Genomic DNA, 17,810 nt, shown 5'->3' on the forward strand with positions numbered 1-17,810 from the left:
AAGGAAAATATCAGCAAGGAATCTTAAGCGTGTTAGCTATTTCTTTATCCTCTTCTCATTTCTTCCTTTCAATGGTGAGAAAAAGAGCAAGGACAACTGGAGACGGAGTGAGCTGGCAGCAGGGTGGTTGTGAGGACAGCCGGGTTCCCTGTATACCTGTCTGTGACTCATATTAACACTTGTGCAGGTAGGGAAAGAGTCCCACAGCTTAAAACAACAAATGCCACAGCAGCTTAACTCTCAGCCCTGAGGTTCTTTGTCCAACTGCTCCACTCCCTACTACCATTTCTCTAAATGAAAAATAAACTATTTGGGGGAGAGTTAATATAAATAATAACTTTCTCTCTCAGGTGAACTAATTTACCTAGATGAAAAATTCTGAGAATATTCCTAATAGTGTAGTATAGTATTTAACTTCCAATAGAAACAAGTATTGACAGTTTAATTATGAAACTGCGTAACCCAAAAGTGAGTATAGTACTATTCCACTATTCCTTAACACAGATCAAATTAAGACAAATTAGTTTCTGTTGTCATTCACCGCATATTAAATAAGTATCTAAAATATATGATTGAGTCCTGACTAGTGTGACTCAGCTGGGCCTTGTTCCACAAAGCTAAAGGTTGCCTGTTCAATACCAGGTCAGGGCACATGCCTGGGTTGCAGTCCAGTCTCAGGTCGGGGCACTAGAGGCAGCAGGTCAATGTTTCTCTCTCCTATAGAGGTTTTTTCCCTCTGTTTCTCCCTCCATTCCCCTCGCTCTAAAAATAAATAAAATCTTTACGAAAAATAAAAAGAAAACATAAGGTTGAGGTAGAAAAAACAATTACATTGTAGTAGGACTCAAAATTAAGAAACACAGAAAATCGATTTACTGGCTTCAAGTGAAAGCACCCTGAAAATGTAGGTATATGGAATATACCAAGCATGGATGAAATTATTTAGTGTTATTCACAATAGTGAATATTCACTAGCACTGTGACTTTTATTTGGAACAATATTCTGTACTCATATATCATAAGACCCAGCACATCAGACTAAGTCACTTTGTCAACTGAAAAAAATATGTTGAATTTAATAACAAGTCAATTGGGGGAAAGATACACTTAACATAAATTCAATTGGTACCACACTGTTTCCATTATGCACAAAAATACAGTATTAAAAAAACAATGACAACCAAACACATAAACAAACGAAGGCTTTCTTTTTTAATTGTCTTACAAGATCTCCTAGGACACATCTCACCTGAGCAATGGGTAGCCGTGTGCTAGTTATATAACTTTGGACACATCATTTACCTCTAAGTTCTAATTTCCCAATATGTAAAGTGGGATAATCATATCATTATCTTAGGGCTATTTTGAAGATCAAATCAGATAATGTACATGAAGTGTGCACAGTGACTAACATACTTAAGTATAAAATATTAGCTGTTATTAACAACAGTTCCAGAACTATTTAGAATATACAGCCATCAATTTTCATTTTCCTTTTTCATCTCAAGGTAAAGACAAGAGTTTCCCAAAATTCAGTAGCCCCCACCCACAAAATTAGTTCAAGTTCAGTAGGCATTAGGTAAATCAAAGGTTTCCACAGCCAAGCAAGTTTTGGTTGACTTAATTTTTTTAAACTGCAAAACATCTGAGTGCATGATACTAATGTATACTATGACTCCCTAAAAGTAAAATCTAGTTTAGTATTTCCAAAGTAATTTCACCATGAAATTGACCCCTGTCTTATTGAGATCATTATAATCCTAGAGCCCTAACATTTTAGGAATGCTAGTAAAAACAATGCTGAATACATATATAAAACAAATAGCATCCTTCAGAAGATGTTATATGCTCTTCCCATTTTATTTAGTTAAATGCTATGCATCCTTCAGATCTCAGGAAAGCCTTATCAACCCTCCAAATTTAATCAAGTCTTCTTGTCAGATACTCTCAGGGCTCCCTTGGAGCAGACTTTTCCTTCATAGGCCTTCCTGCCATTTGTGTTAAAACGCATGAGAGATTATCTGATTAATACCTGTCACCTTAACGACCAAACCATGCACTTTCACTAGTCAGACCAGTATTTTACGCTGAACTACATGCCCATAGGTAGATGCATGATGTTTGATAACAGATGTGGAACAAATATGTGATACAAAAACTTCACTGCAGCTTTATTTGTCATAGTGAAAAACTTTATTAATATGAAAGTAATTCGCCTTGGCTGGTGTGGCTCAGTGGATTGAGGGCCAGACTGCAAACCAAAAGGTTGCTGGTTGTGCTCCACAACCCAGGTATGTCCACTGACTAGGAATCAAATGGTTTGCAGGCTAGCGCTTAATTCGCTGAGCCAAACCAGCCAGGGCTCATTTCTCTATTATTTCAATATTTTCAACAAGTATGCATTTCTTCTCTAATTTTTTTAGACTTTGAGCAAATGCAAGTCCATATAAATTATGTTTTATACTTAGTTCGTATTTGTATCATTACTTCTTAAAAATATTTTTTTATGATCCCCATAGCAATCTTTGATAAGAAAGTAAGACAACGGATAGTAATAATGCCATATTGTAGATCAAAAATAAATGAGAGAAGCGTTTGACGTTTTCAAAATGTGGATTTGAATTTGACCTTTCAAAATGTGGCTTTTTCTTATTCTAGTGTTCTTCTCATTACACAGCACTCTTTCCAATAAGAATCACAAGACTGTCCTAATAATATCTACATTTTAGTACCAAATGACTAGAAGAGATTTAATCCTATTTCTGCCCCTTCAAGTCCCAAGAGGGCACTGTAGGCAAATGGCTATAGAGGCCTCTTGCAAATAACCCCAGCAAAGGTAAAGTGTCAAATTCAGAGTGCAAGCTCCTTGCTATTCACAACTCCCTTATATTAAGCTAAAATTTACCTCTGCTAGTTTGAAACTTTGGTCCAAGTGTGACTATTTGGAATGTCACAGAACAAGATTCTCTCCGGTTCTAGAAAATATTCAAGTATACAAAGACAGCTATCCCTTCTGCCCTTTTGGGAAAGGGTGCTTTACCTACATAAATTTCCCAATAAAACATATCATTATCCATCTTCTAATTTAGTGACGTCCTGACAAATTGCTTGGCAGAGAAGGAGAAGGAAAACTATCATGCAGAACTCCTGCAAAACAATGAGGTACATGCAGTCAATTGTTACTACAATTGTTTAAGGAGAGTTGCAGAGAATCATGAACTTATCACTCCTTCTTTGTTAGATGTCACTGAATAAAATAGCTCTCTGATATAAAGCAGAGGAATGAAGTCAGAGTCAGATGCTTCTGACAAAATCTTGGCTTTAAATAGTGGCATCTAGCTGGCTCCAGAATTTACTATAAATGCAGCCAATTATTAGTCTTCCATTAGATAGATGAACAATCAACCTAATTATCTTTCCTCAGTAAAATATTTCTTGCTGTTTTTTGTTTCACTACCTCCAATAACAAAATACCTGGTATTTATACCAATGGACAAATAAGGCTTCCTCACAATTTAAAAAGAAGTGAAGGAATTAATGATAAAAGTAATGAGCAGCCCTGGCTGGTATAGCTCAGTGGATTGAGCACAGGCCTTCGAACCACCCAATCGTGGTTCGATTCCCAGTCAGGGCACATGCCTGGGTTGTGGGCCAGTTCCCAGTGGGGGACACAAGAGGCAACCATACATTGATATTTCTCTCCTTCTCTCGTTCCCTTCCTCTCTAAAGATAAATTTTTAAAAAAGTAATGAGCAAAATTAAAACTTAGTGACTAAACTTGAGACTCATGAAAAGATTTCAGACCACAATAACATGGTTGTTAGATAACACCAAGAAAAGGAACAGAGAAAAAGTACTTCTTTCTTGTACAAGAAAAAGTACAAGAAGTCTATGAAGAACTGCTAGCACAAGCACAAGAAGTCTCATATTCAAGCACAAAAAGTGCAGTAAGGTACACTATAGCAACAAAGTTATTAAAACTGCTTTTTATCATCTAATGAAAAACAATCAGATTTAAATGCTTGTGCCAAAACTTACAGTAAGCATACAGGACCAGAAAGACAACTATTGTGAACAGCACAGCTTTTTAGTTAGTACCTAGTGACAGTAGGCACAAAGTTAGGGAAGTTTTCCCAAATGTTGCTTCAGTTTTCTTGTTTCTTTCTGAATCTGAACCTAAGGTAAACCAAAGGTTCCCTGATCACTTAATTGAAAATATTCGTTTTTATTGAACTGTTTCCCTCATCAGAATTTTGTTATAATTCATAACTATACATCTTTGTACTTGCTTATTGTCCAATGACTCAGGAAACTATAAACTCCTTCAAGACAAAGTCAACTCTTTTTAACAATGTATGCACTTGAGCATAGGGCTCTGTACATGGAATGTGCTAATGAAATATTTATACAGTTTGTGAAGACAGAAGGAGGAAAGGAAAAGGGGGCCACAAGTTACCATAAATAGTTTGCTTTCAACATTAATTTCTCAATGTTGAAACTTAATCACTTCTTGGATACTTATTACCTAGACCACTTATATACGTCATTTAGTTTAGCTTCACAACAATCCTGCCAGGTTTCTCATTTGAAACTAAAGTACAGCTTAGAGAAATTAAATAATTCACTCACATCACACATCTGGTAAACTTGAACTCCAGTTTATGTGATATCAGGTTTACCTGATGTGATGGTGGCCCCCAAGATGCCCTTGGCTTTGATAATCTCCTCTCCATAGGACTATGGAGAAATTGGAGGGGCGACACCTATAGCAAATTAGTAGTTGTATACAACCCAAGACCTCTGGCTATGTAGGAAGTCTGAATTTTCTTCCAGCTTACAGAAATCCTGCTACAGAAGTAAATGAGCCCTGGCTGGTGTGGCTCAGTGGGTTGAGCACAGGCCTGGGAACCAAAAGGTCACTGGTTCTATTCCCAGTCAGGGCACATGCCTGGGTTGTGGGCCAGATCCCCAATTGCGGATGTGTGAGAGGCAACCACACATTGATGTTTCTCTCCCTCTCTCTCCCCCCTCCCTATCTTTATAAATAAATAAATAAATAAATAAATAAAATATTTTTTTAAAAAGAAGTAAATCACTTATGAAAAGTAAAACACGCTTTTTATGTATTAATCACACAGTTTGATCCTCAAAACAATCTTTACAAAATCGTCTTCTACCCATTATGTTGGTGAGGGCACTAGGGCTAAAAGCCAGCCATCCTTCCTTCACATTCTTCCTACAAATTTGTGAGCTTGGGGTTTTCCAAGAAGAAATGGTTGCTGCATAAACTTTGTACAGACTCTGACACTCGAGCCATAATCCTTGTTCTCCTACGGCAAATAGGTGAACCAGATGGGAGTGTTCAACAACTCAATTTATCCATTTGCATTTTAGGTTTCACGAGGGCCCCATTCACTCTTTGTGATATTATTTAAGTGTTGACTGCCAAATACATTTATAAGACAACATATCCAGGTCAAAGAAAGGGTGTGGGAATCGCATTTTGGAAGGGGTTGCACTGCAGCCAAACTAACTCTGGGCTGCGGTCCACACTCGCCCTCGCCAAGTCCTTTCATTTCCTCTCTCCCCTCCCCTCAACCACTCATTCCTTCCTGGAGTCAGATTTCGTGCAACAGGTTCCTACCTTGGTTTGAACAGTTTTATCAAACTTGTCATTTTTGAAGCTAAACGTATTCTGATGCCTCTGAGGCCTGGAACGGGCCACGTTCCCCTTCTGGGAGCTCATCGCCAAAACCACAGCCACCACGCGCTGGGACAAGGAAGATGCCAGTAAGACCAAGACACCAGAAACTACCTCTAGGAGTAGACGTTTCCGTCACTGACCCGGAAGAAGCTTATCCGGTTTTTCCGCCCCGCCCCTGCCATCCCATGTGACTCCGTGAGGAGGTCAAAGGACACCCCCAGCTCCTCAGCAACTTCGAGGCTCTAGCACGGAGCCAGGACTGACTCCCTCCACTTAACAGCTCTACCAAACCCCACATATAAATCCCCCTTTCTTCGAAGCGAGAATTCCATTGGTCCGAACTGGGCAGTTCACCAGGGCGGAGGTACAGGGAACTTTTACTTCTATTGGCCCTTCTTTTCCGCAATCCCCGCCTCCTGCCGACTCAGCTCAGCCTCTCCTGGCGCCCGACTCCGCATGGCGAATTGTGATTGGTGAAAGTCGGGCGAAGCTAGGCTGCGTCCCTCCCCCGACCAGCTTGCAGGCTGGAGCCCGGGTCAGCTCTGGCATCTTCATCCAGTCAGTGACCAACTCCTGGCTGAGGAAGTCCTCTGCTCGTGCCCCTTGCTTCCCTTCCTGCCTTCCTCCCGCCACGAGGACAAGCCCGGCGGCTGCCAGGCTGAACAGGAGGAAAGAAAGGAGGATTGAAGAGAAGAAAGACCTGGCTGGGTCTGGGTGGTGGCTGCAGTGCCAGAAGGGGCGGCGGTGGTGGCGGCAGCGGCGGCTGCGACCACGGCCACTCGGGACCTAAGGCCCGAGAGCAGCCGGCGGCGGCGGCAGCTCCAGCGCCTTGCGCCGGGGCCGTTAGTCAGCAGAACACGAGCTTGTGTGGAGGAGCTGGGCCGTTGCGAGGAGGCGGGACTCGGGAGCGCGAGTGGGCCCTCTGGGGCGCTGCCGTCTTTACTCGTCCGGTCGCCGGGGACGGCAGCTCTCGTCTCTCCTCCTGGGCCCGGCCCGTCCACACTCTGGGAGAATCCAGCCGCGGCGGCAGCTTCGGGGATCGCGCCTTGTGGAGGACAGCGCGTCGGCAAAGCGTCCCTCCCAGCCCTTTCTGCCAGACACCTTGGCTGCAGCCCCTCAGGTGCAGGTGCGTGAGACCGCGGGGGCTGGGGCGCTGCGACCGAGGTTGGGGAGGGGGCGCTAGGCCGGGAGCCGCAGCGTCTGAGGGACCAGAAGCCGCCGGCTGGGCGGGGGAGGGGAGCGGGAGGCGTCTTTGTTGTTGGAGACCGGGATCCCACTGGACGCAGGGCAAAGGCGGGGAAGCCCCTCCGGATCGGGTGTGCGTTTTGGAGAGGCTTCTCCAGTGGTTCGGTGGAAGGGAAAGGTAGAGTAGGGTCCCTGGGGTGTGCTTGGTTGCGGGAATCTGGGGGCGGGGAGGGACAGACTGACAGACTAGGAAAGGTCTGCTTAGGTCCTTCTTGCCGAGCAGGGTCTCATATCACTTCCTTTGCTTTCTCCTTGCGGACCGACAGGTGAGGTCAGGTTCGCTCTGAGATTCGCGGTACCCAAGAGCTTTCTCCTGAATGTCCTCGTGTGTCAAGCCTCGATTTGAGATCGAATCTGCCGGGTGCTTAGTGATTTGTGTATTTCGGTCGGGCGATAGGGTTCTTTTTCTCTAGGTGGGTGAACTTAAATCTTACCTACTTTTGAACTCTGGGGTAGACGCGTCGGGAATTTTGAATTGGATAATTGGAGTTTATGTTTGGATTTTCTTAAATCCTGAAACGAAAGTTATGTCAAGTTAGATTATATTGTTGTGAAGGTCTTTTGTAGAGAGAGTTTAACCCCGCGTTTTGTTTAAAAAACAAAAAAAAAGCCCTGTTCATGATCCGTTGTGAAATTTCTGCCGGTACCTAAGCATAACTGTTTTTTAAAGGATGCTTTGATTTAAGTTAGTGTAAGGTGGATTTGGTAAATAAAAGGATGAATAACGGACTACAGAGAGGGTGACCTTTAAATTTTGGCTGTGTATGAAAAGGTATTCCTGTTTGATACTTTTTGTGATAATAATACTTGATCCGCAAGATGGTTCGTTTGATTTTTTTTAAGGCTTAAATTACCGAAATGAATTTGAGTAAAAAGTCAGGTACATAAGGCAATTCATCTGTTTACATTAACAGGGAGACTTAAAACGAACTTTTCTTCATTAAAAGTTTCTCCCATTTTTATAGCATAAAGTGACTTTGGTAATAATGTCTAATATTTAATAACCAATGTTTTGATAATAATCATAATTGCAAGGGTCTAATTTAAGACTGTCCAACTCTTTGTTGATAAATTTCGATTTTGGGAGTGAGAGTGGTGGGTTACTTGAAGCAGTGCAGATAGCTATGTTTCCACTAATAAAAAATGTAGAATCCCTGTTGTGTAATAATTGCAATATGACTTGAGATGGAGGAAATGAATAGCACCCTCACCCATGTTTTGACCTCTCTTTTCTCCTACTCTAGTATTAATAAGGTTAATTGGCAAGGATGGGATTAGATTTTTAGCAGGCCTAGGCAGTTTTAATTTTGTCCCTCGCTGTATGTATGGTACTGGTAGTAGATAAGGGGTTGTTTTGTTGAATATTTTTGCCCATTTTGAAATGTGTATGAAATGACAGTAACAATTTTCAGTATCCCTGTGACAAAAAGTTACCATAAAGTATCATGACAAAATGTTTTTGGTGGCTTAATGGCCCTAGAATTGGTCTATAATTCCAGGCCAGCTATCTAACATCTGAGCCAGTTTCTCCTTCTGTGATAGGGGGCTAATAAAATGACCCACCTGCTCACTGCATACAAAGGGCAGTGGGAATCAACAGCTACTCTGGTTCTATGACATTGTTTTAGTTAGATAAGAGTACTCTGTCGTTCAATTCTCTTATTTTGTTTTGGTATTATAAATTTCAGTTTGCGGTGAAAATTAGCATGAAGTTTTGGTAGACGAAATCCCTTCTGTATGTCATTTAGGACTTGATAAATTCTGTTCCTTCCATGTTTAGATTGATGTTGTATCTTTAGAATCAGTGATGACAAGAAAAGAGTAACAAATTAACTTCTTTGGTTTATTTACTAATAGATTTTATTTCCACTGGATCCACGTATTTGCTCTATTGTACAAAAATTATACCTGCCTCTTGTACCCCATTAAAAATTTCTCACACACGTTACCCTATGTGCCTCTCAAATACAGTCTTGTGAGTTAGGAAAAATAATATTTATGACTTTTTTTAACAAATGAAACAAAACCCAGAGAATTTAATTATTTGAATGGCCTAAAGGCACACAATTTGTAAGATGCAGAATTGAGACTTTGAAGCTGGGCTTTCTGACATCTAGTTCTGAATCCTGTGCCTCCGGATCAGTATTTTTCCAACACCTGGCTAGACCCAACAAGTTTTTGCCAATTCAGGTAAAATGAGAAATAATACAGAGATAGAAGTATTGGCAACACGTAAATGGATATCCGTGCACCCATTACCAATTTGAAGAGATAAAACTACAAAACAAGATGAAGCTTTCTCGTAGTACATTATGTATCTCTTTTAAATCCTACATCCTTTCCCCCATTCCACACCACTGACTCCAAATTGACATACATCCTTCCTGCAGCTTGCTTTCTTCACTCAGTTTGCCAAGATTTTTCTGTGTTTATTCAGGTAGTTCTAGTTCCTTTATTTTTACTAAAATATGCTATGTGTTTCACATGATGTGACTATATCAAGTTCTGTTGGTCATTGTAGTTATTTCCAATTGTTTGCTCACTAAACAATACTGTAGAGAATATTCTTGTATATGTTTACTTAGGCACATGGTTCTTGATCCTATATCCCATTTTTGTAGAAATATTTTGCAACTTCTCCAATACTGTCGTAAAATAAAGTTCATAATAAACTAACATTCATATTTTAAGGTAATGTGCTTACTAAAGTATAAGAAGTGATTTAAAGCAAAGTAATATAACATGCAGGGGCTCACCCACCCTCTACCTCTTGCTACCAAGTGTGACAATAAACCGGTAACATCAGAATTCTTCTGTTAAAATCAGAAGCTCAGGCCCTACCCTACTAACTCAGATGCTGAATTTTAGCAAGATTCTCAGGGGATTTGTGTGCACATTTAAGTCTAAGAAGCACTGCTAGAAGAAATAGTAGTAGTCAGCTGCCTTGCACCAATGGGTAGTATCACCATAAATAGGACAGCTACTAATGCAGATTAAAACAGGTGTGTTGAGTTGGCCATCACTGTTGATGAAAGTGTGGTCATCTCTTTAATCAGTGGATGAACTCTTAAAAATCATCTGCATTAAAACACAAATATTTTGTGTTAAGTTCTGTTTGTAAGAATCTGACCTTATATTTTCTCTCCCTTGTTCTCTTAAATCAGTGTCCAGCAGAATCTTCAAAAGATATAGGGCAGCATTATCGCCACACACCAAGATTGCTTGGCACCCCTGGCATCTGTTCAGTTAGTGCCTCCCATTCATTATTACAGCTAACAGCCAGTATTGAGGAAGATTGCCCTGGGACGTGTCTAGTAGCAGTAGCTTGCTCTAGAACCCAGGTAGATGCTGCTGCTTCAACTTTATGAGATAACTACCAGTTTCTCTCCAAAATGTTTGTCTTAGTAATGGGTAGGACCGTCTATTTTCCTACCTTCCAAATATTTTAGACTTAAGTTTTGCCAATTTGAGGACTATGAAATGGGTACCTCATTGTAGTATTATTTGCATCTCCTCAGTACTGTAGGTGAGAACACTTTCATTTATTTTTATCCATTAGTGATCCTTTTCTGTGAATTATGTGGGGGTTTTATGGGATTGTTTATCTTACTGATTTGTAAATACTTTTTCTATATTCTGGTAATAATACTTGGTAGGTTTCATAGATATCTTTCTAATCTTTAGCATGCCTTTTTTACTTTAAATATGGTGTCTTTTGATGACTAGATGTTCTTAATTTTAATGTCAAATTTAATCTTTTATGATTGTGTTTTTTCTCTTTAAAGGAAGTCTTCTCTATCCTGAAGTTGTAGATTCTGTTACAGCTTCTTTTAAAAGTTTTACTTTTCCACATTACATCTTAAATTTACATAGAACTATTTTTATGTAATGAGGTGTTTGTGAATCTAAACTTGCACAGTAATGACTACCTTTATATTGAAATTGTCATTTTTATGTTAATGTATTTGATAAAATTGCTAGACTACATTTCATGGGTAATGTCCATTTGTCGTAAAATTAAAATTTGGCAACTATAATTCCACATTTGATGGGTTTTTTTTTGCTTTTTTAAATTTTGGTTTTAATTTAACTGGTTTTTGAAATCCAGAAGGTTTGAGTCCTGACCAGTGCGGCTAAGTTGTTTGGGTTTTGTCCCACAGAGCCCAGGGTCATTTGGTTCTCTGGTTTGGGTGCTTGCTAGGCAGCTCACGTACCCCACTGATGTTTTGCTCATTGACGTTTCTCTCCCTTTTTCTCCCTCCCATCACCTCTCTAAAAAATAAATTATTATTTTTAAGAAGAAATCCATAAGGTTTGTAAGAACTGCTGGTTCAAAGTACTGTGATTCCTATGTTTCATCTGTGCCTCCCATTCAGCCTCTAAAACATAGAAAGTGAGCAGGAAGTACTGATTTTCTGTCATTTGTATTCTCCACATTCCAGTTTATTTTACATATTTTTCATCACTTTTTATCTGGCTACAATTTTTTAGAATGATACTTACTGGCCCTAATTTTTAAACATAATTTCAGAGTAAATTTAAATATTTTTGTTTTAATGTTAATATGACTCAGATACAGGCCCTAACTGTTTTGTCTGCCCAAGAATTAAAAGCAAGAATGGGTAACAAGTTTTTGCATACAGGTGAAAATGAAAAGTGGGAAAGGAAAAATGGGCCAGTCTACTGTGAATTAGTAAATATTCTAGGTTTGGGGAGTACATCTTAAAAGAAGCAAAAATCCTTAGCTTCCTAGAGCTTTTACCTCACCTAGCAGAGGACTATAGACAGTGTGAACAGTTAAATAAATAGATGTTAGAAAGTCATAAATACTTCTAAAGAAAAAGTACAGAAGGGTAAGGGGGGTGTATTAAATAAGGTGGTTAGAATAGATTTATTTGGGAAGGGGAGAATGAGCTGAGATGTGCAGTAAGGGCATTAGCTGTATATGAAGAAGACATTAGTAAGCAAATCTTAGAAGAGTGGGACAGAATGTAATCTTTAAGTTAAACCTGTGTTCCTGGCTCTACCATTTATGTTGTGTGAACTTGGGCAAGTTAATTGACTTAACAACCTGAAGTCTTGATTCCCTCAGTATAAAAGATGATAAGCCGAGAAAAGTATTATTAAGATAAAGGAGATAATAAGTGAAAGTATCTACCTCTTACCCCCCCCACCTAGTTCTCATGTAGTACTCTGTATTTTCATAGCGTTTATCATAGCGTGTAATAATCTGTCTTTAGTTGATAAATTTTATCTCACTCATTCAGAAATATTAATGAGAAGAACCAGTCAGTGCAGTAATATATTTAATTAACATAGTCATTTGTAAAGTAACTTTACACCTGTTTTTATCTGAAGATCATTTTATGCAAATTTGTTGAGAAAATGTTTTTGTATTTATAGTGTCTTTATGCTAGAGCTCCACATTGTATTATTATAGACAGTAGCTTATTAATCACTACACATCATCTTTGTCATGGACTCAATGGATTTGTATCATCTTGCACTTGAAGGAATCTGAGCTGCTAAATGGCATTAAGTAATGCAATGTCAAGGAGAGTTTGGATCAGATATCATTACATTTGACTATTTTCACTGTGTTCCTCATTTTTCTTCAATATTGCTAAAATTTACTCTAAATTGCAAAAACAAAACTATGCGGCTTATATTATATTGTTAGATCATGGCCTTGGGGAAATGATTAACACAACAGTATTTTATTGGGTTGGCTAATAATTCCATATGGTTTTCTTTGTAAAATAAAAGGTATATTTTTTATTTTCACCAATAACTTTATTGATTTGGATATTTTGAGTATGTCGGCTATCTCTCACGTAGTTATAACATTGGTTTTTCTCAGTTAATGTATCGATTGGATCACTGCAAACTTCAAGTGGTCTGCGATACTGTGAAGTATCCTGTGGTGAGAAATCTCCAGCGTGGAACTTTACAAACCACTTTGAACACTTGGGATCAGTCATAGCACCTTCTCCATACACTGCACACTTCATTTATTTTTATTCTTATTTTTTGCATTACAGTTGCATTTGTGCCCTTTTTTAAAATGAAAATCATACTATGCCAACAATGTTGCATATTTTGTTCCATCTTCAGTACTAAAATGGCTACACAAAAATTTACCAATTTTGATTCTGATTAAGCACACACTGATATGACAGCTGTCACCATACAACCCAACGAAATTGTTTCAAATGCATTTAAAGACAATTGTGCACTACTAGAGCCATCTTACAGGAAAAAGGCAAACTTTTTTGGCTAACGTAATAGTTATTACTTTTTCAGTTTTTCAGTGTCCAAGAAAGAGATGTTACAATTGGCAATAGAGTAAAAAGTTTTTACCTTTAAAAATAGTAGTGCTAGAGAGATTGTTTTCATTATGACTGTCTTAGAGTATTTAAGATTTACTTTTAGAATGTAGTCACACAGGGTTAAGAAAATAAGGTTAAGAAAGTAAATACATGTTTACTGTAGGTCAGGATGAATAAGAAAGGGGGTGAAATAACCTCATTAACTTGGTATAGGCAGTTCTTCATTCCAGTCCCAACAAACCTTAAGTAAAGCCTGTGTCTCCAGGAACAGAATTAGAAGACGGTCATCAGTTTATCAGTTTCAATAATTTTTTTTGGTTTCTGAATTTAGAAGATTGATCTTAAATGTGTTTTTAAAATCAGTTGAAATAATTCCTGTAATACTTCTCCCCAAAATGCCATCCACAGACAGTGACCTAGATATGTTGTTTCTGGTTAGTATCCTGCTTGGTGTACTGAAAATTTTTCACTCCCTAGCTTTACCACCCCGACCTCTAAATGTAAAAATTATTCTGTGCACATAAATTATCAGCAGGAAAATAATGCTGATCAGTCACTTGGTTTGCCAAGCTTATTTGAAACACTGCAGGTTACATTTTGTTCATTGCTTTTAACACACCCCAATATCACTTTAATTAATAAAGATTTACAACAATAAAGTTAATAGGGGTGAGGACTTTATAAAATTATACATTAAGGACATTCTGATACAATCCCCAAGGGTTAAAATTCCTCTGTTAGAATCCATGAGGAAACGTTTTGGTCCCTGACCTAATACCCACTTGCTTAGGCACACACACACACAAAGTTTCACTGAAGAGATTATATGGTCAGTGTAAGAGTGGGTCAGGAGATTTTTTCCCCCTAGAGAATAAATGAAAACTTAAACACGCTTTTTAAAAAATAGTAAAAGTTGTTTTATTTATTTGTAGGACAGAGTGGTGTAAATGGGGGAGGATTTTACTAACAGATGGCTACAGTGTGTGCAAAGGCATAAAAGCAAGAATGTTTCTCTTATTGAGGAACAGTATGTTCAATAGAGTGAATGAATAGTGTGGACCAGAAAAGGGGGTCACTTTACTAACCCTGACTAGCCAGATGAGGCCTGCATGATGTGCCTTACAAATTCAGAGGCGTAGGGTGGTCTGAAATTAAAACTTCCTGATTAAAACAGTTCAAGGCAGGTATAATGTCCTAGCGAAGGTCAGTCAGTCTTCACCTTAACTGAGCCTGTGTGTTGTCTGTTGCATCGAAGATAACATACCCTTGGAATATCAAAGTAATTTATTTTTTCTGGTCCCCTCATAGCACAATCACCCCACTAGAGCAGAGACCACAAATCCCCTCATTGTTGATACGTTAATTGCTGTTAACTATTCTATATCTACCTATGTTAAAGAATTATGTGTCTATTCTTTTCACTTTTTGTCCAGTCTCACAGATTCCCCGCCTTTACTTTCTCCCCCTCTATCAGCAGAGAATTTTTTGTAACCCCTTTGTCTTCCCCTTTTATTCTGATGTACAAAATAAGTGGTTAAGTTCAATTTCTGCAGCATTTTCTCAATCCCTTGAGATTTTGCTTCTCAGAAATTATCAGTTTGGCTCAAATAAAACTAAAAAATTCTTACAAGTTTGGTTGTTTCTAAAGTTCACAATAGGAAAGTGCTCAGAAAAAGGATAGAGACCAGGAAGCAGAGAGGGTGAGGGAATCATATATGGCATGCTGAAGAATAGATTTATTCAAGAGGGCTTGTAAGGTTCATTGAAAGATTTTAATCAAGAAAATGACGTCACCCAGCCGCAGTGTTGCTTGGATTAGAGAGTTCTGAGAAAGATACTAGCCCATGATTTTATAACATTAAATGAAAAGTGGCTAAGATATTGCTGAAGGGATGGAGATACATAGGGGATAGATAGACCTTGGTTAAAAGACAAGAGTGAAGAGTGGAGGAGGGAGGATGATACTAAGGAGATTACCCGGGTCTACAGCCTAAATAAAGGGCTGTGCTAGAGATTTAAGTTTTTATATTTAGGCATCGTTGTTCTATAAGCAGTAGTTAAATCCCTGGGTGTGGTTGATATAAAAAGACAAGGAAGACAAAAGATGATCAAAGGGGTAGTTGAAGCTGTGGGATTTTGTGGGTTAAACAGATAAAACAAAAGATGTCCAATCTTTTTTTTAAAATTATTAATTAAATAAATAAGTGAGTAAAACCGTTGAAGAGGTCACCAGAAACCCAAAAACTGAAATTTATTTTCAAGAAGGAAGGAAAGGACAATAGTCTTGAATGCCACAAAGTGATCTTTTTCAAATTGAAGACAGAGAAATGTCCAGTGTACTTTGAAATTATAAGAGGTTATTCATCAGTGATCCTAAATGGATTAACGATTTGATGATAGAGATTAGATCACAATTCATTTGAGGCCCAGTGGAGGAATAGTGGGGAGTGTGATTCTAGAGTACAGTCAGAGTTACTAGTTAGAATGAAGGTACACTTTTTTTTTTTTGAGTCTTGAGTGTGTTTATGAACAGAAGAGAGAAACGGGTAGAGCAGGAGAGGCTGAAGGTGCAGGAAAACCTGCACAGACGATAACTGATTACCCGTGATCTCTGATGATGCTGGAAGCATTGGAACCCTGTAGAATATGAATTAATTTGTAGGGTCCAGAAAGAGATTATCAAATACATACATGCCTTCCTGTTCCAAGTAAAAGAATGCACTAACATACTTTATATCGACTATTTTAAATTAACTTTTTAAGAAAAGAATACTTTTTTTTGCATCTAATATGCCAGGAATTTAAGTGATGTATCATTTAATGTTCCAAGCAACTTTGCAGCTTACAGATAAGAAAATTAAGGCTCAGAAAAGATTTGTCTAAGTCACACAGCTGGAAGATGGCTGAACTGTGATTTGATTGCATTTATGTCTAATTCCAAAGGCCAGTGGTTTTAAAACTTTTGATTTCGGGGAACCAGTCAAATTTCCCAAAAGGAGGGAATAATAAGAAGAGGCTACCAATTTAAGTTTTGCCCAGAAAAATTAAAATTTAATAGTGTCTATTTACCATTTTTAATTTTTTATAAAAGTTTTATTTTTCACAGAAAGATATTTTAATGTTAGAAAAAGTATAAAGGATATAATCTGAATAAAAGGCAAACCTTTAAATTTACTAAACCAACTAGTTTTGTTCTTAGCTTTTATTTTGCCAAAGAATGGTCAAAATTTATAGCACTAGTCCTCAGGTCACCTTTGCCAACAAAGACTCATGAAATAACAACTTTACATATAAAAATAAAATGATTAAAGTTAATATGGTATTTTTACATATTAGAGAGTTTTCATAGTTTGTTTTGCTGCAAATTGATTTCTAAGGATTCTCATTACCAAACTTCTAAGAAATTAATAAAATGACTGAAATTTAAGCAACTCTGAAAAATATATAAGCATTAATTCTTGAACTTTCCCTTTTGTCAATTTATTTGATATTTGGTTTTATCAATTATGTCTTATTTTTAAAATTACTGAAAGACATTGAAAAATCTAAACACATTCAGGAATAAATCAAATTGCTCTAGCAGTATTTTGTAACATTGCTTATCAGCCTACCTTGTTCGAGTTGGGGAATATTGTCTTGTATGCAGAAACTTATTTACTTACAAAAATGTAAATAATGCCAACCAACTATAACAGGGTATCTGTAATCAATACATTGGTTTCTAGCAGAGTGAAAACTTGAGCTAGGGTCCATATTATTCTTCTCTTTAAATTCGAAGTTCTGCTTCTGCGTGTCATGGCACTGGAAAGTGATGACAGTAATACAGGGGGAGAGGTATCAGTGTTTAGGGGCTTACAGCCACCATTGTTGCCAGCATTCTCCTCTGAGTCCTGAGGCCATGGAGATGTTTACTTAGCATGGCATTCACTAGTATTCCTCAGTGTAGATGCTGGTGGTGAAGACAGAAAGAACTCATTTTCTTTGCATCTGAGCATTCTGTAGTCATTAGGTGGTCTACTTTTAAGTTGTAATTGGGATAAGGCTCTTACCAGCTCTTCAGCAGTTACAGTTGGTCAACCCCACTAGATGGCAAAGTAGGGCACTTTTAAAAACAAGATTGCAGTTGTGGCCTTGTTAGGGCAGTATCACTTATCTCTTAGGGACTGGATGGTGCACTTGGGGACTGCAAGATCAAATCACTCATTTATTTTAAATGCCCAAATCCTTTCAAAGTACTTCAAGGGTACACATTTCATCCAAAATAAACTGCCAAGTGTATAAGAATGTTTGGTTTTGCCAATACAAAGCTTGAATTGTCTCTTCAAAATAATTCATGAATATTAGGCTCTCTAAAATGGCCTCCCAAATTAATCATTTGGGAAGAAAGGTTTCAACCTTTTTTTTTTTTTTTTTGGTCCACCTTCCTTCCAAATAACCCTTTAAAAAAAGGATTTTCCAGCCTTGTCAAAGAATGCTCATGATATAATTTAATACATATAAAAATGTAGTGTTATAACTTTATGATCAGGAAG

General features: G+C 38.1%; 2 protein-coding genes across 2 annotated transcripts in view; one reads left to right on the top strand and one right to left on the bottom strand.

Annotated features, from left to right (window-relative positions):
* Nucleotides 1-5,846, bottom strand: part of CUNH9orf85 (chromosome unknown C9orf85 homolog) — a 52,929-nt gene extending 47,083 nt beyond the window's left edge. Inside the window, exon 1 of the mRNA XM_037061674.1 lies at nt 5,645-5,846. Coding sequence (XP_036917569.1) covers nt 5,645-5,746 — 102 coding nt within the window. The 5' untranslated portion in view covers nt 5,747-5,846. The remainder of the gene's footprint in view (nt 1-5,644) is intronic.
* Nucleotides 5,847-6,205: 359 nt separating this feature from the next.
* ABHD17B (abhydrolase domain containing 17B, depalmitoylase) overlaps nt 6,206-17,810 on the top strand; it is a 44,610-nt gene continuing 33,005 nt past the window's right edge. Inside the window, exon 1 of the mRNA XM_037061677.1 lies at nt 6,206-6,830. The gene's annotated coding sequence lies outside the window, so the exon portion shown is untranslated. The remainder of the gene's footprint in view (nt 6,831-17,810) is intronic.

The sequence above is a fragment of the Sturnira hondurensis genome, unplaced genomic scaffold, assembly GCF_014824575.4.
Source record: "Sturnira hondurensis isolate 20B ecotype Veracruz unplaced genomic scaffold, ASM1482457v3 Scaffold0013515, whole genome shotgun sequence".
NCBI lineage: Eukaryota > Metazoa > Chordata > Mammalia > Chiroptera > Phyllostomidae > Sturnira > Sturnira hondurensis.